This window comes from Gorilla gorilla, chromosome 6 (assembly GCF_029281585.2).
Source record: "Gorilla gorilla gorilla isolate KB3781 chromosome 6, NHGRI_mGorGor1-v2.1_pri, whole genome shotgun sequence".
Taxonomy (NCBI): domain Eukaryota; kingdom Metazoa; phylum Chordata; class Mammalia; order Primates; family Hominidae; genus Gorilla; species Gorilla gorilla.
In genome coordinates this window covers 163,425,062-163,447,161 of record NC_073230.2, presented here as the reverse complement: position 1 = coordinate 163,447,161, position 22,100 = coordinate 163,425,062, and the positions used below count along the sequence as shown (strand labels likewise).

Genomic DNA, 22,100 nt, shown 5'->3' with positions numbered 1-22,100 from the left:
CCTTGTGGCCTCGTCTTTGCACCACCGGTCTATAACCTCAATGCCAACAACAAATGCCAAGATGCTTAAAGGAAGGCACAACTCATCACAGGTTGATTTTGCTCCCTAGTCTAAGCTTGCTTCCCTCACTACTGTAACCCAGCACAGTGCCATGTCCACACTTCTTGGTTCACCACGCCCATCACTGTGGTCCAGTGGGTGACACTGACTGTGGCCATCTCATTCCTTGTCGAGGCCATCATTATGGGCTGAGATACAGTGGATAGTCAATAATCACTTACTCGCAGAATATATTTTTTGGTTTGAGTAAAAAATAGTATCGGCTGGGCGTGGTGGCTCATGCCTGTAATTTCAGCACTTTGGGAGGCCAAGGTGGGTGGATCACCTGAGGTCGGGAGTTCGAGACCAGCCTGACCAACATGGAGAAACCCCGTCTTTACTAAACATACAAAATTAGCTGGGTGTGGTGGCACATGCCTGTAATCCCAGCTACTCGAGAGGCTGAGGCAGGAGAATCGTTTGAACCTGGGAGGTGGAGGTTTCAGTGAGCCACGATTGAGCCATTGCACTCCAGCCTGGGCAACAAGAGTTAAACTCCACATCAAACAACAGCAACAAAAAAATAGTATCTACCTTATTAGTAAACAAAGGCATATTTTTTAGCTTAGCTCTTCTACTTCAAATGCAAACATAACACGGACCATACCCACTGCTGAGAATGCACTAAATGTTACAATACGGAGAGGTTCTAAAAAGACACTAGAAATTATGTGTAAGGCTGTAGGAGATGTAAAAGCATAAAAAAATAAGTTTCAGAAGACCAGGTTGTAATTTTTGAATAATAAAAAATAGATTTCGATGTACAGGTTGGTTTCGCATCATTTCTACCCAAAGGTGCTTTCTTGGGATTGAAACGGCTAGAGATGCTCCCCTGGGCCATTCTGCCAAACAAGTGACCATCCCTGCTATCACTGCAGGGTCGTCTGCCTTGCTTTGTACATCTTATTATAATAAACTAGTGGTACCCAAGAGCAAATCGGTTTGTGTTTTTCCCAACTGGGAAACAGGTGGGGATGTGATTATTAAAGAAAATATGACCTTGCTTGGTCCTATCCTCTGCATCCCCTCTTCCCACCCACAGTCATAAAACCAAAAACCTCAGCTTATAAAGAAGACAAGAGGATTAGCTAGGATGAGGTTTATGTGAAGAATTAAAATCACATATTCATTCACTAATTTACTCAATCGATTACTTCCATCATTACTTCAGATATCTAACGAGGTGAATGAAGGGTGACCATGCTGTTACGAAGTCCGGAGACAGAAAGGAGTCCAGAGGCATGATCTGAAACACTTGTTCGGCTGGGCCAAAGAAGGCTCAAGATGTGGATAGGAGAGCTGTCTGCAAATATCTGAAGGTCGTTAAATATTCAGCATTGCTTTAGAACTGTACTGCCCAATAGGGTAGCCACTAGCTACATATGGCCTATGTAATTTTAAGTTGATTACAATGAAAGAAAACTACAAATTGAGTTCCTTCGTCAGACCAGCCACATTCCCCATGCTCAAGAGCCACGTGTGGGTAATGCTACCATCTTGGCCAGTGCAGCTGTAGACCATTTCCGTCACTGCAGAAAGCGCAGTGGACACTGCCGCGTAAAAGGTGGAATGAGATTCAGCAGATGGGAAGTTTTAAAAAGTAGACTTAAATTAGCTGATGAAGAACTTTGCAAAAGCCAGAACTGCCCAGCCTGGGAAGAAAGTAAGTGGTCTACAAGGATGAATTCTGTGTCACCAGGACAAAGTCACGAGAGCAAGGAACACTTGCTCCTGAGATGGAGTGATAGATGGTGACTAGGTACATGTCAATATCCCTTCAATCCCTGAATTTTTTCAAACAAAATTCTCTGTTACTGTGAACCAAAGATTATGTTAAAATCAGCACATGAAAAAGCGTACATTCATGCTGAGAAAGGTTGAGGAGGGCAGCGTTAGGAGGCACCCGCTCAAATGGTATTGAATTAGTATGCCTCACAAGCATACTTGTGCAGGGTGTGATCAGGTTTCCAAATGATATTTCAAACAGGAACAGAAGCTGTAAGTACACCCACTCAACTACACCTCTCAATGAAATCACAAGATAAAAATTAAGCAAATGCAGCCAACAAACCTAGGAACAAATACTCAGGTGATGGCTCAGGGAAAGATGGGGGTAAATTAATCCACATGGGCACAGTTTTTAGCATCCAGATTCTGTTTTTCCACTGATCAATGGCCTTGAAAGAATAGTCTAAACTGTCACAGTTTAATAAGCCTCCTGCTCATTAATAGAGAAAATGTTTAACCACTAAGCTAGCAGGTAACTGCATATCAGAATTCACAGGACAATAAGAGTGATTACAAGCCTCAGACACATGGAGAAAGACCACAAGATTATTTTAAAATTACAATGAAATTTTGATTTAATTAATAAAACCTTTTTTTAGAAATAAATAAATTATTAATTCAGTGAGGCCCATGGGTGTTTGGTTCCCAGGGAGAATATACTTCTTTTATTTAGCTGAACATTTTTAAAACTTCCAGAGACTGAGGTAGACAGTTAAGTATAATCTGTTGGAGGAAGTCCTAGAATAAATCATAAGCTAACAAAAAAGGCAAGAAAAGTCTCAGTAACGAGGAATCCAGGATAAGAATTACTTGTCACTGTATGAGCCAGGAAAATAATGTAATTGGAGGCTCCTGGAGACCTCAAGTGTATATGATATTCTGAAGAAGACACAGTCGGCCAACATCACATTGTCACTCAGAGGAATCATGATGGAATCCAGGAGAGCCAGTCTCCTTCCCATGATTATCAGTTCAGTATTCACGAGGGTCCATTGCTGCATCTCTGAGAACAGGCCACTTGAACCAGTGGAGGGTCCCTCCCTCCCTCCTCTGGGACACTCTGCGGGCACCCAGTGACCAGGGATAGGATGGGGAAGGCAGTATTTCTTGGGCCTGGTGACAGCGTGTCTCTCTCCACTAGTGTTGAAGGAACAAGTCCGTGCTGGCAGCAGAGGCTGCAAGGCTCACTCGGTTGCTCTCTGGCCCGAAATCTGCCTGTAGCTGCTGTGCATTATCACCGGGCTGAGCAGATGCGATGCCTCACACCTGCCACACTCGTATGACAATGGACAGTGCTGCCTGAGGGCTGCAGGTGCATGGCTGCGAAGCCTGGTGCCATTGGCAATCCTGCCTCCTGGGACTCTCCTGCAATCCTCCAGCCAGTGTCTCCATGGAATATCTGAAACAGATCCCCCTTGTACATGGCAAGCTGGCAATGCTGTGCTGTATCCATTGACTGCTGAGACATAGTCATGCAGGCAGTGAAGAGGAAGAGACATGGTGATGTAATGAAGAAAACAGCCCTGGTGACAAGCTGGGCTACAGGCTTGACTTACTGCTAATGAGTCACATGATTTTGAATGAGGCAGCGTCAACTTCCTGGACTTCACTTTCTTCGTCTGTAAAGTGGGAGATGGGCAGAATCATTTTAGAAAGCTCAATTCCATTTCTATGGTCCCAGGATGCTATTTTGGGGCATGGGAAGTTGGGGATCGAGAAACAAAAATCAATGGGCAATGTTCACATTGGGTCTTCAAGCAGAGGTACAATATTTTGCATGAAGCTGTGTCTTGCTCAGAAGCATGCTTAGCTGCAGGCTGTGTGGGATGCACAGGAGGGAAGGACAGGTGGGAAGCGGCAGCATTGGTCCCGGCAAGAGGAGAGAAGAGTCCAGATCAAGGCAAAGGCAGTGGGAATGGTTGGGGGGAGGAATAAGGTTCTAAGTCTCCAGGCAGATCATCCAATTTAGCTCAAGTCAGGATGAGAGCAGCCACCTAAGGCATTGATCAGACAAAAGGAGTGAGCTGATAGCCTTTGACCTCTGGTGAGAATCCACCTAAGTGCAGCAGGACCGAGTGCAGAGCTGACATGTGTTCACTGACCCTGCAGGGATTAATGGCGAAGCTTTGATAATAAATACGAGAAGAAGCATCTCTCTGCTTGTCAGACTCAAGATCCTCAACTCTCTTGCACATCCTTTTGTGAAGGAAGAAAGCCTGTGACTTAGCAAGAATTGATGAAATCATTTCCCATTTTTCCCTTGCTTGTTTCTATGGAATTCATTTGTTCTTTCATTTATCCAACGAATATTTGCTGATCATTTATGACCTTCCAGGTGCAAAGAGAAGTAAGGAGCAGTTCCTGCTCATGAGGGACTCACAGCTCCTTGATAAGGGACACAGCCCTGTAAGCAATGATTGTGTTTGATGCCTGGGGTATCTGGGGAGGTGCTCACTGAGACCGAAGTTAAATTTCTGGATGGAAGAGATCACCAGCTGGAAAAGGTAGAGAAGGAGATCCAGGTGGAGGAAACAGCACGAGCAAAGCCACTCAGGACTCATTTAGTGGCAAGTAAGGGAAAACCCGATGGGCAGACGCTTAGACAAATCAGGCTAATTTTTCTGGCTTAGCAAATCTAGAGAACAGGGATCGAGAGCAACACATGGATGGTGCCATCAGGGGCTGGGCTCCGTGTCCCACCCTGACAGCCTGGGCAGCACAGCTTCATGAAGGCAAGGACAGTGGGGAAGAGAAGGGCCAACTCTGTATTCCTCTTGCAAGAGAGCCAAAGACTCCCACAGGCCCTCCAGCAAATTTATCCCTCTATCTATGGGGCCAAAACCATAACCCGTGGCTCCTTAACCATGAGATTTGACAAGCGCGTTTAGTGGGCATAAGGGCAGGCGATGGGAGCTGAGGCCGGCAGGTAGGAAATGGCCATCCTGGGAAAGCTCCTCTGTCTCAAGGCAATAAGTTCAACAGAACAATTTTTTTTAAGGTCAAATAATCCTCCTGCCTCAGCCTCCTAAAGCGCTGGGATTATGGGCATGAACCACTGTGCCCGGTCTCAGCAAGACACCTCACCTGGTCACGTGGCATCGGCCTCTACTCTGGAACCATTCAGCTCCCTCCAAGACGGTGGCAACAAGGGTCAACCCCAGACACTCAGCCCCACCTTGGCCTGCCTGCTTGCCCCTCCACTGCATATACTGTCTGCTCCAGGTGGACCATCTATCCTCCCTCTCCTGCCCTCACTGTGCCATCCCACCTCAAGCCTGCACTTAGGGGGTTCTTTCACCTGGTGTGCCTTCCCCTGCCTTCCTCTCCTTTCTCCCATGCTCATGACTGACTTTTTCACTTCCAAGTCCCCAGTGCCCTGCCTCCAGCTGCCTGTAGGCTCCCGCCCCAAAGCCCCCTCCTTCAGAATTACAGTCGGCCCTGAGTATTGTGAGATCTGTATCCACAAATTCAACCACCAAGGATCAAAAAGATTCGGGAAGAAAGAAAAGGATGGGTGCATCTGTACTGAACATGTACAGATTTTTTTCTTGTCATTATTCCCTAAGCAGTACAGTAGAGCAACTTTTTACATAGCATTTACATTGTATTTAATTCTACAAGTAACCTAGAGATGATTTCCAGTACACGGAAGGATGCGTGTAGGTTATAGGGAAATACTACACTATTTTACCTAAGGCGCTTGGGCATCTGTGGAGTTTGGTACCCGTGGGAGTTCCGGCAACCACTCCCCACGGGTGCTGAGGGACAACCGCAGTGCTCAGAGGCTTCAGGCCAGGACACCGCTCACTCAGCCTGTCTTTCTTGATCCTTGCGAGTCATTCTTCTCTGTCTCATCAGACTTTCTAAGGGTGGGCACTTTGATCCTGTACAGAGGGGATGCAGTAATGAAAGTCTGTTGGGTTTTTGACATTGAGGGTAAGAACTCAGTAAGCACATCTTCCATAGTCTATCCTAGTATTACATATTTCACCAAAACAGCAAAAACATTTTTAGAGCAAAACTACCCTAAAGACTAAGACTATGCGGGCATTAAAATGCCGTAGAGGTCTGAAGTTTTCTCCACTTTGAAGCTAGTCTTTATATACTGCTTGATGCCATTTATATGACCTTCTAGAAAAGGCTAAACTACAGAGACTGTAGACAGGTCTGTGGCTGCCAGGGGCTAGGGGTGGAGGGAGGGCTTGCCCTGAAGGAAGCAGAGCAGGGGGAATTTTTTGGGGTGATGGGGCTGTTCCGTATCCCAATTTGTGGTGATGGTTACACAAGTCTATCCAGGTCTTAAAGCTCATAGAATTGCACAACAAAAACTAGCTACACATATTTTTAAAAAGAAAAAGTTAAATTTGATATGTTATATAAAGATACGCTTTTAAATTGAAATCAGGAAGACATTTAAGAGAGGCCGATGAATAGCACAGGATCGTCCACTAGAGGCAGGCTTTGTGCATGCTTTCTGAGCTGAGTAATCATAGTGACCGGCTGCAAAGCAGGTTTAAATATTTATAACAATAAAGGCCTCCTTAGTATGAAAATCTCTGGAAAATATTTCAACAGAACAGACCTCTTACATGCACAGCTTAACAGAAGTGCATTTAAGAAGGTAAAATCCTGGAAGCTGCAGCTGCTCATTGCCAGGATGGGCGTCCCGAGCGACGTGGCAACCACTCCCTTCACATAAACACTCACAGCCTGGGAGCGGCCCTGAAACCGCATGGGGGTGGGGGACGGTCCATTTTGCAATGGGTCGGATATTTCCCGAGGCTCTATTGTGGATCAGCCATGTCCCAAGCCACCTTTAAGCATCTCAAAGTCCCTTGGAGTGTGGGGACTCATAGGCAGGAAATCGGAAAACCGTCAACAGTGCTGTGGGCCCCGTGGGTGTGCACGGGTATGGGAGCCCACTCCTGTGGAGTCCAAGGCCTGCTGCTGAAGAGGCTGGAAGGGTGTGGGAGAATTGTGAGGTCAGTGGAGGAGGCAGGTGCTCCCAGCAGAGGGAACAGCGCCTGCAAAGGCCCAGAGGTGAGAGGGAAGGAGCAGGTGGGACAGCAAGGGGGAAGGGAAGAGGTGCAGATTGGGAATGAGTTACCTGATTGGCACTGAGAAAGGTCACCCTGAAGGCAGCGTGGCCAGCACAGATTGAAGAAGTGTGGGGCGGGGAGGCTGAGGCAAAGAGGCCCTGGAGGCAGAGGTGGTTTTTTAGGTAACAGGTAAGGTGGGCTGAACTGGGCAGTGGCAATGAGGAAGTGGAAGGGACATATCCCAAAGGCAGGGGGATGGCGATGATGCCTGGGCCAGGGAGACAGAAAGTCTCTAGCCAGGGTCCTGGTAAGGAGGGGACAATGGTGTTTTTCCTAAAGTGCTGATGTTGCAGGCAGGACGTGGGGCCAGCGTGGGATGAAACGGATGAGATCAGTTGCACACACTGTGTCTGAGGGCCCTCTACGCTCCCCGGAGACAGCAGCACACAGGTCTGACACCCGAGTCAGAGGTCCGGAACAGAGATGTGCTGCGGGAGCCTTGTTGTTGAGGTTAATGTGTCTCAGCAGTGTGCGCACGAATCATATGCAGACCTCCTCCACGCGAGGCTTCTGACTGATCAGGGTGCGGGCTGGGTCCCGAGTCAGTGTTTCTAACAGGCTTCCTGGGGAGGCTTCTGCTGCCACTCAGTGTATCGCGTTTTGGGTGGCAGCAGCCGATGCAGTAGTTGCTGTGGTAGGTTAAGTTGCCCAGGGAGAGTGCGCAAGAGAAGAGAAGATGACTGTGGGTGGGACTGGGAAATCCAATCAAGTCTGAGCACCTGAGGACCTCCTAACTGGCCAGGAGGCAGCCAGAGGGCAGCCAGGGCCTGTGGAACCAAGGACTGAGGAAGACGGAGGGGTGAGCGGCCTCAGATTCTGCCACAGGAGGCCTGAGGAGATTGGCACATGGACCGAATGTTTGTGTCCACCCAAAATTACACAGGAGGTGAGCCGTCCCCAGAAACTGACCTGCTGGCACCTTGACCTTGTACTTCCAGCCTCCAGAACTCTGAGATACACACGTCTGTTGTTTAAGCTGCCCAGTCTGTGGTATTTTGCTATGGCAGCCCAGGCAGCCTAAAACAGGCACCAGTGAATTCCAGGGCGAGAAGACTGCTGGTAAGATGGGTGAGAGTTTTGCTGTGTGGTGGGGGCCAAGTACAGTTGCCAGCGGGCTCAGGGGCAGCAAAGCCCCCATCAAGAGCAGGTGTTTGCAGAGAGGAATACCTGGAACCACAGCCCTCCATCCCTGGCACTGCAGAAACCTTGCAATCTCCCAAAGCCCGTCTCCTAATGGATAACATGGGGAAGACACTCATACCTTCCCCCGGGGTTATAACACGGGGAAGACACTCCTACTGTTCCCCAGGGGCTGGGTGGCTGAGCACTGAGCACTCATTCCACTCTGTGGGAGACACACGGAAGAGTGAGTGGGGAGGGGACAGAGAGGTGAGTGCAGCTGCTTCTTTCTTTAGTCATTTGACTGTGAAGGGAAGAACCAGAGGAGGACATGGGTGTGGGTTGAGAGAGAGAGAACTTTTTTGTCTTTGCTTTATTTTGCGATGGGAGAGATCTGGGCAAACTGAAATGCCTATGGTCCAGTGGCAGCTGAGATGAGAAGGTGAAGTGACAGGAGCCAGGAAACCTTGACATCTGAAGCCCAGCTGAGAAGCTTAGGAAACAGGAGGAGGAGGAAGGGACCCTGCGGGAAGCAGGCGAGGTGAGGGGCTTCCTCCCTCCTCCGTCCACTCAGCTCGGCCATCTCAGCTTCCCGTTCTCCAGTTCCGCTGTCCAAGGAGGAGAACCAAAGCAGCATTCTGTCCTCTTCTAGAAACCCGATGGACCAGATAAATGGAGCCCATCACAAGATTCTTGGAAACTAACTTATTTCTGTCGCTATGTGTTCTTTGTTCACGGAAATGTTGTAAGCAAATAATTATCTTCAGGACATGCCCGTGGCTAACCAGCACAATTCCTCATCTCCAGAAACACCCCTTCAGCTGACTTTGTTTCCAGGGTTTTGCCAGGATCACTACATCTGCACTCAATGAAACCTTTGATTACCAAAGCAAGCACTCAGACTGTTTCCACCAGGACGAGGAGTGCAGGTGGTGGCTGGTCCCTTTGGGAAGTAGCAGAATATGTCTTTAAATATGTGTTTGCTCACAGTGAGCAGGGCACCGAGAGGGCAGCTGCCCTTGAGGAAAAGGAGGCTGTGGTAGGCACCCGGGTCTACTCCCAGTTATGCCAAGGGTGGCCCAGGACAGGGGGCCTAAAGCTGCCTCTGGGTGACATGTGGGGATGCAGGGACAATAGTCAAAAATCCTGGTTTCTAACAGCAGGAGAAGGCAGGTGGAAGGAGAATGGGGCCTTTTCGGTAACCCCGGGACATTCCGGGGATATGGGAGAGTCTGAAATGAGATGCTGCTGATGGCCGCGTACAATACACAAGCCAACCTTCCCACTCCAGGAGCGATTATTCTGCTGTCTCAGGCCAGAAGTCCCTGCACCTGCAGGGGACACTGTTGTTTTCTTTGCTGCATTAGACATGACTGCAGAGGATCTCCCTGTTTCAAAAGGGCCTGAAAGGCTCCAGAAGTTCTTTGTTGTCAACTCAAGTTGGATCTAATAAGCTCTCATCCCCCAGGTCAGATCATGTGGACAGGGTTGAGAATCACAAGGCACCCCAGCTCTCTGGGTCCTCCTTGCTTCTCCTCCTGTGAAACCCGTGTTCTCCTCCTTTCCCTGTTCTGAAGCTGCTGAGGTGCCAGGGCAGTCACAGGTGCATCAGGGTGTGTGGGAGGAAGTGGGGCAGGACCATGGCAGGCACGGTTCCCTGGCCCTTCCAGGCTCTTTACTCTTCTGTCCCCTTCCTCCTGTCCCCTCTGTCTCCTTTTCCCAACACAAATCTCCTCTGCCAGTCCGTTCCATCTCTTCACGGCCCCTTCTCCCTCCACCTTCCCCAAGTGCACGATCAAACAACTAACCTCTGCCTTCTTAGCTCTTTCTCCTGCTACCCTCGCTTGTATCCGCGTCTCTTTGTCATGCTCTTTTCTGCAGAGTCCCTTATTCCTGCTCTGCAATTCAGCGGACACAGGTTTCCGGTTCCTTTGCTTCCCTAACCCCTGCCCTGGCCAACCTGGGCTCTTATATACTTAAAAAACTTCCAAGAAATGAATGCAGGGCAAGCAGAAAAAGCAGTTTGGGAGCGGAGGGAACAGAGGCTGTTTCTAAATTTGGATCTGAGGTCACATTAGGAAGGTGGCCGCAATAGGCACTGGGAAGGCTTCTATCAGCAGAAGGGACCCGTGTTAAATTTTTATGTTGACTTTTCTCTCCTTTTTGCTGCTCTTTCTTCTGCCTTCTTTTGATACCTGAGCACTTTCAGCTCCTCTCTGATGCTCCCTGCAGGTGTTTCCCATGGCTGCCTCTATTCCTCTGCAGTGATTGCACTGGGAAGGTTCTCCCCATTCCTCTCTTCTTCACCCCGGATCCTCCTCTCCTTCCAGGCTTTCTTCTCCGTCGGCTTTCCCTGACTCAAGCCTCTTGTCCTCTCACGTCTTTGGACAACTACAACTCACACATTTTTGGGACCATGGGCCTCAGCTCGTGTTGAATGTCAGTTTCTAACCCTGACATCATCTGCACCACATGAAGACTCACAGGGCAGACTGATTCCCTAGGACCCCTCAGGCTCTAACAGCAGCGCTGGAGGGAGGAAAGCAGGCTGCAAGAAGCCATTATAGAGCGGGTGAGGCGCAGTCTCAGGCCACGTCTTTGTTGGAATTACTAACAAGTGAGCAACGTGCCATTCAGCATTCACAAAGACGTGGATGTATCACAAGGAAGGGAGTTACGCCCGAGTGCACTGCCTCAAGACTTTTCTTAAGAGAGAAAAATTTGTCAATGGTCAAAGTTAGGGAGGTAGGGAGGAAATATACTAAGAGCAATGAACGTGTGTGTGTTTTAATGTGTGTGTGCATGTGTGTGTGTATAAGGGGGAGGGAGAGTATGTGTGTGTGTAAGGGGGGGAGAGTATGTGTGTGTGTGTGTGTGTAAGGGGTAGACAGAGGCAGATCGTCAGACATACCCACTTGATTTTGGAGTCTTACTAACTGTTATTCACCGCTACATCCTATCCCCTCCGACGCGCGGGAAACTCAGCCTGCCCAGAAACCAAGGGCGCTGCTAATTTGGGAGATGTAGTGTCTGATTATGGGGCTCATTCCGGGCAAAGTGCTCTCTCTCTCTCTCTTTTGTGCTCTCTCTTTTAAAGATGTTGTTCCAGGGTGTGCACGGAGGTTAGCCTACTTTTGCCCCAAGTATCCCTAAGGTCACATGGATAACTTGCCCTCCTTACTGTGTCTCTGCCTGGCTCTTCTCCCATCGATGCACATGGGGGAGTTCCCACAGTTCAGAAACCATCCAGAGGGAATGACACATAATTACCTGTGAGGACACGGGTACCTGCCAGTCCATCTCCCTGCTGCCCATCTGCCTCTGTTCCTCTCTGTCATTCCTGCACTTTGGGCCCCCCCATGGGGGGCAGAAGAGGACATGGCTGGCATTTTACTCATGACAACTCTAACCCTAACTCAAGGTGCAAGCTTGCCAATGGCAGGCCCTTACCCGGCTCTAAGAGAAACAATTAGTTCATTCAGGGCAGGGGGTGAGGTTAAAACTGATCATTGTAATATTCTGTAACTTAAAAAGTGGTTGATTTCACTAATTCTTATTTCTAAGAAATCATTTAATCAGAGCTAGATACCTACCGAATCTGCTCATGAATTTTCGTACTTGCATATTTCTTCATTCCAAGAGTAAGAAAACATAAGATTTTTCTTTTTCTTTTCTTTTTTATTTTGAGACGGAGTTTTGCTCTTGTTGCCCAGGCGGTAGTGCAGTGGCACAATCTCAGCTCACTGCAACCTCTGCCTCCGGGGTTCAAGCGATTCTCCTGTCTCAGTCTCCTGAGTAGCTGTGATTATAGGCGCCCACCACCATGCCTGGCTAATTTTTGTATTTTTATTAGAGATGAGGTTTCACCATGTTGGCCAGGCTGGTCTCAAACTCCTGACCTCAGGTGATCTGCCCACCTCGGACTCCCAAAGTGCTGGGATTACAGGCATGAGCCACTGCACCTGGCAGATTTTTCTTCTTTGTATAATTGGTTATCTCTGGCAGCCAGAAAGAATTCAGAGCCTCTTGAAGCTCTGCACGTGTTGCTCAGGTGGAGAGCTAGATTATGGAGTGATGCCTAGCCACTGTTACACTCCTTCTACTTAAAAGAATGGCTATTTTTCCAGTTTATGATTTCTGAATTATACAGCAGATTGCAGTGCCATTGGAAGAATAACCCTGCATGTTCCTCCTCCCCTTCATCTCCCACTTTTAGTGAGAAAGTACTTACTACTTACTCCCTTTGTGCACACATATGCACACCTACCCTCACGGACAGCCACACACACTCAAGAGAAATCATACAAACCCAGACACTCTGGTGTCTGTTAAATTGGCACCACCGTCTACTAGAGGCAAGTCACTGAGAGACCCAAGGCGGCACCCAATTTGGGAACTGTTCAAGCAACTCACCACTTGCGCTCATTAATTTCTACAGATTCCAAAACTGTGGTTATGGACTTGGCCCAAAGCACAGTCACAGCTGATGCCTCACCAAAGCCTGCCAAGCCCGAATAGCCCCTGCTTACTCTTGCACGCAGCCTGCCAGGACGGTACCCAAGGCTCTCTCAATGCTCAAACTTCCATCTATCATAAACTCTCAAGACTAAAGCAACCTGATACAGTGGGAAAAAGAACATTAGAAAACGAAAACCTATTGTTTGCGAAAACTACAAAATTCCCAGGCACTTGCTATGCTGTGCATGGAGAGCGTCGCCAGGCTCGGCAATGATGAGTTGCCTTACTGTGAAAAACACCAAGAGAGAAGCGGGAACACCATAAACTTTTGACAATGACATTCTAGAAAGTCTATTTGGCATCATAAAAACAATAATTTTAGTTGAGCAGAAGACAAGCAAAAGCATGTCCTAACCTGTTTCAAGAAATGGTTTTCTAATTTTAACCCTGTGCTAAAATGGCAATGCGTGTGATATTACTGGTAATGCTATGGCTGGCATCTTAAGTTAACATGTTGTGAAATTATCTTCTCCACAGCAGTTGGAGCCCTAAATCACAAATGGAATTGGTCCTAACACACAACAATGATTAATCTGTACAGTTTGTCGTAGTTTAAAAATGCTGTAACCATGAAGTAGAGATAATGATCCACACTAAAAGTCTCTATGCCTTAATTGTTGTTCAGAAGGCCTGAGTAACTGGGTCTATATTAACTGCTTTTGAGTCTCTGAAAGTAATTGCCACTAATGAGCTATGATAATGGCCAGCTACGTCGGAATTGAAGAACCAGTCCTTCCAGAAGTACTTGAGTCATTCTCCCCTCGCTACATTACAGTGATGGCCATTCCTAATGAAAGCAATTGAGTGTTCTCTATCTCACATCTCACTCAGGAAACCCACTCTCTCTTCATTTACATTTCTTCACTTCTTTTCTCACCAATTACAGGCATGTCACTGGTTCATGGAGAAGAGTCAGATCCCCTTGGCAAGCTGGTGGGTGGTCTTCAGAACTTATTATTACTACATTATCACTGCAGGAGGCCAAGCAACAGTGCTCTTCACAGACACCCCACACGGCTTTGGAGGACCTAATCCTTGACCTGCCCCTGGCTGTCTAAACTTCCACGGTGTTCCCTGAAACATCTGCCCTTTGATCAGCCAGCTGCTCCTGCACCAGCAGTCTCTCCTGCAGTTTGTCCCTTTCCAGCTCCCACCTGCACAGGCCTGGCTCTCAGGGGTCTCGGCTTCCTCTCTTCCATGCAGGCTCTTTCTAACCCCACTCTCCCATGTTCTAAATGCTGCAAGATGGACAGGGGGGTCCTTCCCCACGACCCTCCCCGAATCTTTCCTCCTCCTCCTCCTGTGAGTCCCTGGGATCTCTGAGGCTCTCTGTCCCCCTCCTAAAGCACCAATGAGTGTCTTCCAGGTCATCCTCCCCCAGACTATGCCTTGTTCAAACCTGTCAGCCCTTGACCCATCCTTCATATTTTCACTTCTCCTATGAATCCCATCATCACAGGAACCTAACTGCACTTACCTTCTGATATCCCCACTCTACCCTTCCACTGCCTTTGCACAAGTTACCCCACCACCTTGGACTTCTGACCCAACTCAACACTACTAATCCATCAACACCATTTTCTACCTCTGGCTCCTCTTGGCTTCACTCTTCCCAGACCCGGTGTTTCTGAGGCCTGTGGCAATCACCACTCCTCTGAAAATACCTGATCTCTCTTACTTGCCAAATTCCTAGCCCCAGGGGACACCTACCAGGGTCTCCGTGCAGGCTGTGGGTGCTGAATACTCATGGGAGATAGCGAGCAGCCTCCTCCCCCAAGAGCCTGGTATTTCCCGCGCATCCATCCACAGGGGCTGTGCCCGGCCTGCTGAGACCGCTCTTGCATTCTGTCTCCAGATCACACTCCCTCAAACTGGCCCACTCCTCCACCATCACTCTCAACAAGTGACCGTATCTCAAAATTTGGGGGGAATAATAAAATAATGCATTGAAAGGAACTCAATGATTCTTTCACTAGGCCTAGAAACAAAGCTACCTACATTTTCAGCTATTTCCTCCCTTTCTACTACAAAAGGCATGTGTGTTTCCCTATAGGTCTGAATGTTCTAGGGGGAGAAGGCACCATGAGTTCAAAGGCCCTGAATTTGGAAGGGACTCAGGAGCACTGAGTTACACAGAAAGGTCATCGTGGTTGGGCAGAGTGTGGAGTGTGGAGTGTGGGGTCAGGTCTCGTGGCCTCGGGCCTCTGCAGGGAGTGAGCGTCCATCACTATTATGCAGCGGTGGATGCAGACAGAGATGCGCCCTGATTTACCTGTCAAAAGATCACTGTGGCCACGCTGTGCAGACCAGCGGGATGGGGGCACGGGAGAAGCAGAGAGACCAATTAGAAGGCGACTCACAGCGGTGTCCCTGTGTGGGGTGATGGTAGGGGAGGTGTTTTCTGTGCTCCTCAAATCACGGACACAAACTGCCACTTATGACAACCCCTCCACTGCAGGCCGGCCCGGCATGCGTGGTCTCATTAGGAATTCCCCCTGTCTGGGGATGTGTGCAAAAGCCTCTTTTTGTAGCCCTGCATGAGACAAATAAATATTTCACACGCTCTGCAAAAACTATACACAAAAGAATCGATCCTGAAACCTCAAAACCTGTAGATCCGCTGGAATGCTGCAGGTAAGTAAAATCCTCCAATTCCCCCACTAGCCAGAACAACACACACACACACTACACACACACACACCACACATACCCACACACCACACACACATACCACATACACACCACACACACACCACATACACAAACACCACATACACACACCACACACACCACACACATACACACACACCACACAAAAACACACCACACACCACACACACCACACACACATACACACACCACACACATACACCCACTCACACACATACACACACCACACACAAATACACACACCACACACACACCACATACACAAACACCACATACACACACCACATACACCACGCACATACACACACCACACCACACACACACACCACACACACCAAACACACACACCACACACACACCACATACACCCGCTCACACACATACATGCATACCACACACACATACACACACCACACACATACACCCCACACACACCACATACATATACACAAACACCACACACACTACACACACATCACACACATACACACACATCAAACATACACACCACACACACATACACCACACACACATACACCACACACACATACACACACCACACACATATACACATACCACATATACACCACACACACACCACAGACACCACACACATACACATCACACACACACACATCACACACACACATACACCACACACACACCCCCCACACACATACACACAGACCACACACACATACACATACCACACACACACCACACACACACACACACCACACACACACCACACACAAACAGCATACACACCACACACACATCACACACATACACACAACACACCACACAAACACACCACACACACACCACACACATACATACACCACCCACACACCCACAAACACACACACCCCACACATATACACACACACACCACACACCACACAAAAACACATCACACACACAACACACACACACCACGTACACACATGCACACCACACATACACACACCACACACACAGAACACACACACACACCACACACACCACACACGTACACCCCACATACACCACACAAACACATCACACACACAACACACACACACCACATACACACACATATGCACCACACACATATACACACACCACACACAACACACATAAACACACCACACACGTACACCCACCGCACACATACACACACACCACACACACATACACAAACACTACACCACACACACCACATACACACACACCACACACTTATACACATACCACACACACACCACACCAAATACACACCACACATATACACCACACCATACATACACACACCACATACACACACATACACACCACACCACACACATATGCATGTACCACACACACACCACACACATACATACACACCATACATATACACACCACACATACACACACCACACATACACACAACACACACATATACACATACCACACACAAACCACACACACATACACACACACCACACCACACACATACACACACACGCCACACACACAGACCCCCCCCCCCACACACACACACACACGCACAGCATTACCTTAACAAAGTTTGCATTTTGTTGAGAAAAGAACCATTGTTTGGGCTACATTTTTTCTATGCCTAAGCTTGTGCTTTTACATTTAGCTCCAAAACCTGAGTAAAAATAAAAATAAAAAACAAACAAGAAAATAATTGTTAGTTTTGAGCCAGTTCTGTGTCAAAACAATACAACAACAAAACACCCCAAAAATCTATAATTTCAAAAACAGATGGAAACCAACAGCAGCCAGTGGCCTTCCACAACAGAAACAATCTCTTTCCTCTGAGGCTGCTGGTCAGATTCACGACAGGAGGCAGCAGTCTACAAGGGACAGGAGCCCACATCAGCATTATCTTACACTGCTTACACAGGCTTAGCCTTTAAACAGTTTCCCAAGAACGTGGATATATGATTTGATTTTCACAGTATTATGAAACTGCACGCATTGTGCTAAGAGCTATGTGAAAACACACATTTCAAAAATCAGTGATGGCCATTTTTGATAATCTCATGTAGTAAGAGTCACAGAGAAGTTGGCCTTATATCGGCTAAGAGTAACATGTCAGGCAGGATGCTGACAAAACAATCTGGACCATTATTTATAAATTCGGTCGCAAAGGAAAGATGGTTGGGATTGAGACACGGGAATTCATCCCGGGATAAAAGGGCCTGGAGTGATGCTGATGGGTGCAGGATGCACTTCCAGGCAGTGAAGGGGCAGCTTCTGGTCTCAGTGGGTGGTGGACAGGCTGTTCATCCACCGCCTTCTCAGAAGGAGAACGTGCTGAAGGTGAGACTCGCCTCCTGCTGCTGCAGCAGCTACTGGGCTGATGCAGAAAGGGCAGCAGGCGCGGTAGAAATGGCACACGCAGGCCCTGCTCTTCAGTTTGCCCTCTGAGGCCACTGCAGAGGGAGACAGATAGCAATTCTGCATAGCAGCCCCCACACATGAGAATGTGCAAGGCCTTCGTCCAGCAGAAAACGCTTGGATCAACTGGTTCCCAGAGGTGGGCCCAGGAAAGGCTCTGTAGATAGTGCAGAAAGAACCAGTCCAAGAGCACCAGAATCAAGAAACACAATTCCCTTAGCCACTCCTGGACAAAGATTTCATCCCTTCTTGTAATGAAGAAGGGATGGCAGTAAACATCAGAACTATATTATAACAATAGCTATATTTCTTGCAACATAGAAACTCATATACTCAGAATTGGCCAGGTGTGGTGGCTCACCCCTGTAACCCCAGCATTTTGGGAGGCCGAGGCGGGTGGATCAAATGAGGTAAGGAGTTTGAGACCAGCCTAACCAACATGGTGAAACCCTGTCTATACCAAAAATACAAAAATTAGCCAGGTGTGGTGGTGCATGTCCATAATCCCAGCCACTTGGGAGGCTGAGGGAGGAGAATCACTTGAACCTGGGAGGCGGAGGTTGCAGTGAGCTGAGATCGTGCCACTGCACTCCGGCCTAGGTGACAGAGTGAGACTCTGTCTCAAAAAAAAAAAAAAAATTAGCCATGTGTGGTGGCAGGTGCCTGTAATGCCAGCTACTCAGAAGGCTGAGGTAGGAGAATCTCTTGAACCTGGGATGAGGAGGTTGCAGTGAGTCGAGATCACGCCACTGCACTCCAGCCTGGGCAACAGAGTGAGACACCACCAAAAAAAAAAAAAAAGAAAAGAAAAGAAAAGAAACTCGTATACTCAGAATTACCTGAATTGATTTGCAGCAGTTATAATTTAGTCCACAATATGGGTTCAATAATTTATAGCCCAATCCCTTATATTACATTTATAAAGCCTCAAGTTATTTTTTAAAATTAATTAAGATAAATAGGTAACTCGACCAGATGAGTGCATAGAAGATTCTGGGATGTAGTTGGGGTTCACCTCACCAAGCAGGTTTGATCAGGATTATCCACGTCAGGGTGTTCTTCAAGCTTTATATGAACTATAAATTTCACAGTCCCTTAGAGAGCAAAATGGGCTCTATCAACTCACCACGATGGCAGGAAAATAGTAGAAATTTATCAAATATGAAAACTGCTTCCAGTTCCTGCCATGAAAAGCTCAGCAGCAAACCATCTTCTCTCAGGACTGAGCAGAACCCATCTCTAAGGATGGCATTTGGGCCCTGTCAACACCCATGCCGTGAGCTTGGAAGCAGACTCCTCCCCAGGTGAGCTCTCAGATGCAACTGCAGCCTGGATGTCACCTTGACCACAGTCTTCTTTATAGAAGACCCTGAGTGCAAGGGTCCTGCTAACTTGAGCCCAGATTTCCGACCAGCAGAAACTGGGATGATACATGTTGTTTGTCTTAAGCTGCTGTGCTTGGGGATAATTTGCTATGCAGTGACAAGTAACTAAAACGGACCGGTTTATGTGTTTCAGTTATATGAACAGTTTATAAACAGATCAGTGTATCAACCCATTTTACTGACTGAATGACTGTGTGATTGGAATTTTAGGAAAAAAATCTTAAAATCTGACCAGACTTTGGACAGAATTTCATTTGGACCAGAATGATGTTCCACTGGCAATGATCTGACTAAGAATAATCATTTCAACTAACTCCTTTAAATATTGCAATGAAATTCCTCACAAATCTTCAGTGACTCTTTCAGAAATGATTCTTCAAGGAAGAATATTTTTCTCTTAGCTCTTTGAAATTAATATTTTTAAATGATCTAAGATATTAATACCAGGCTTTTTAGGCTCTCAATAATACATAGGGTTGGCATAGTTAAGATGAGCTAATTTGTGTATGTTCAAGGATGCTAGCCAAGCTATACATTTAGTAATATTAAAATAGTTTAGTAGGAAAAAGTATTAATATTTTTAAATGATCTTAGATAATGCATTTTACATTCTTTTTCCCTCTCCCCAAAGAGATCTGGAAATGTTTCATATTTGTCAAATATATCTCAATATAAAAAAGCATGGCTGCTCTAATTAGATACATTTGTTTTAAGGCAATTTTTCTTTATTAGTATAGTTAATACAGTTTTCAAATTAAAAATAAAAAATTGCTATTTCTCCAATGTCTAACTTAGTTTCAAGAGAATATTCAGGAATTGTACACTGATAAATGTTATGAAATTTTATGTATAAAATAAAATAAAACTCATTTAGCAAATGTTGTCTCTTTGGAGCAGGAATGATCTTTTGAGATAAAATAAGATGGTGTAAATAAGCACACATTCTAAACTATAATGCTGGTGCCACATAAATACAAACACAATACTGTTTATTATTTTCAACATTCCAGATGCACTACTTATAACCTATAGGTGTCTGAGGCTTGAAAAAATGGAAAATTGGGTTTGCTGTTTTTCAAATTTACTTGATAATTGATATTTCAAACACCTTTTTAAAGGCTACTTTTAAAGCTCTCAAAAAAACATAGGGTTGGCATAGTTAAGACGAGCTAACTTGTGTATGTTCAAGGATGCTAGCCAAGCTATACATTTAGTAATATTAGAAGAGTTTAGTAGGAAAAAGTATGCTAATTAGCATGATCCAACATTTCTAGAATAAACATGGAACGTTATTAGGATATTTCACAACTGAGGTATTTTCCTTTTATTACATATTTTGTGGATTTGATAGAATTTCAAGAACTTGGATTGTATCTTGGTATAGCGCTAGGGGGTTCGGAGAGAAGATACACCATAAATATATTTGCTCAGTACTAAATGTACACAGATGACCCTGTGCTGGGTCTTCTGGGGTGGGGACAGATAGGAGATAAAAAGACCTGTCCCTGTCTTTGAGTATCTGACAATATAAAAATGGACAAATTAAATTAGTCTATGCCAAACAACTGGGAAATGATATAACATTGCAATTAGTCTGAATAAATGAGAAGAAGAGATACCCAATGCATATTCTAAAAATTAAACTTAAACATCTTTTCTTCAACTCTTATTCTCAGGATGTTGCTGTACTATTTGTGTCTAAACTCCTTAATGATCTGGTCTTGTTTACTCATTTCTCTTACCACCCATGCTGTGCTGGAAAGCTCTTATTCACTTCTACTTGAGCCACTGCCAAGACAGCTGATTTCGTGTAGGCATCCATCAACTCCATTCCAATGAAATTGGATAGAGCCTTAAATCTGGCCCTGGGTATACATACGGAACTACTCTGTGCTCAAACACATATACCCTGGAAGTGTAGGAGAGCTGACATTCATTGGGTCGCCCTTCACCACTGAGAAACAGAAGCCCAGGGTCTCCCAGGAAGACGGCTCCAAGATGCAGTGCATCAGGCTCAGTGGGTTGCTCAAGCAAACATAGCTGGTGAGCATCGGAATGAGCCCTTGAACCTATGATTATTTGACTTCCAAGTCCAGAATCTTTGGGCAGGCAACAAAGAGAAGCAGAGATTGAAGAGATTATAATTATCCTGATGAAATGTAGGATAGTAGGATTTTTTTTTTTTTAGTGCAGTGGTAACCCAATATACCAAAATTTTATTGCAAATGAAACATATACTGAAATAAATGAAAGATATCCAGTAATTGGACAGTTGGTTTACACTAAAACAATTTTATGATAGTCTTTTTAATGAAAAGTTGAGTTGGTTCATATAAACAAGTTACACTAGCTGCCTCTGAGATACACACATAAGAATATGTTGAGCATGAATCCAAATAACAAATTCTAGTTTCATTATAATTAGATTGGAATCACATGTTGTAATACCCACTTGGGAAGTACTATGTAACCAACATGAGAATATCAGGAACTTCAAGAAACTTATCTGTTTAACTAGAGTTCTCAAATGTATTTGAATATGGAACCTTTAATTGTTTTTAAAGAATACCAATGGATATTTTTAATTGATTATACTATTAATACAATACTAGCAATAACAACTACTGATACTAAATACTGATTAGGAAGTCCTGGTCTATTCCACTTATTCCAGAATCACAGACCTAGACTCTTCCTTTGCAATTCACCCCTCCCTTTTCTAAAATTACTTACATTTTAGTTTATCTAGTTAGGAAGATCTTCCTAATATCTAACTCCAAATTCTCATGCAGAATCCCATATGTAATCCTTTTATTACATATTTTGTGGATTTGATAGAATTTCAAGAACTTGGATTGTATCTTGGTATAGCGCTAAGGAGTTCAGAGAGAAGACACACTACTTATAACCTATAGGTTATAATTTCCCTTATAATTTTTCCTCCAGAAGAACAGAGAATACTTGCTTGAATAGTCATGTATACAGTAACTGCTCAGTGCTGAAAACTATTAAGGATTACTTACTTTATTCA

The 22,100-nt window shown here is 46.0% G+C and overlaps 1 protein-coding gene across 5 annotated transcripts in view; it reads right to left on the bottom strand.

Annotated features, from left to right (window-relative positions):
- Window positions 1-22,100, bottom strand: part of DPP6 (dipeptidyl peptidase like 6) — a 1,146,878-nt gene that overhangs the window by 300,306 nt on the left and 824,472 nt on the right. Inside the window, exon 6 of one of the 5 annotated variants that reach the window (XM_019031375.4) lies at window positions 2,769-3,506. The exons of the other annotated variants lie outside the window; for them this stretch is intronic. Within the exon in view, the coding sequence (XP_018886920.3) occupies window positions 3,072-3,506 (435 nt within the window). The 3' untranslated portion in view covers window positions 2,769-3,071. Of the gene's footprint in view, window positions 1-2,768; window positions 3,507-22,100 lie in introns of those variants that run through there. 5 annotated transcript variants of the gene reach the window in all.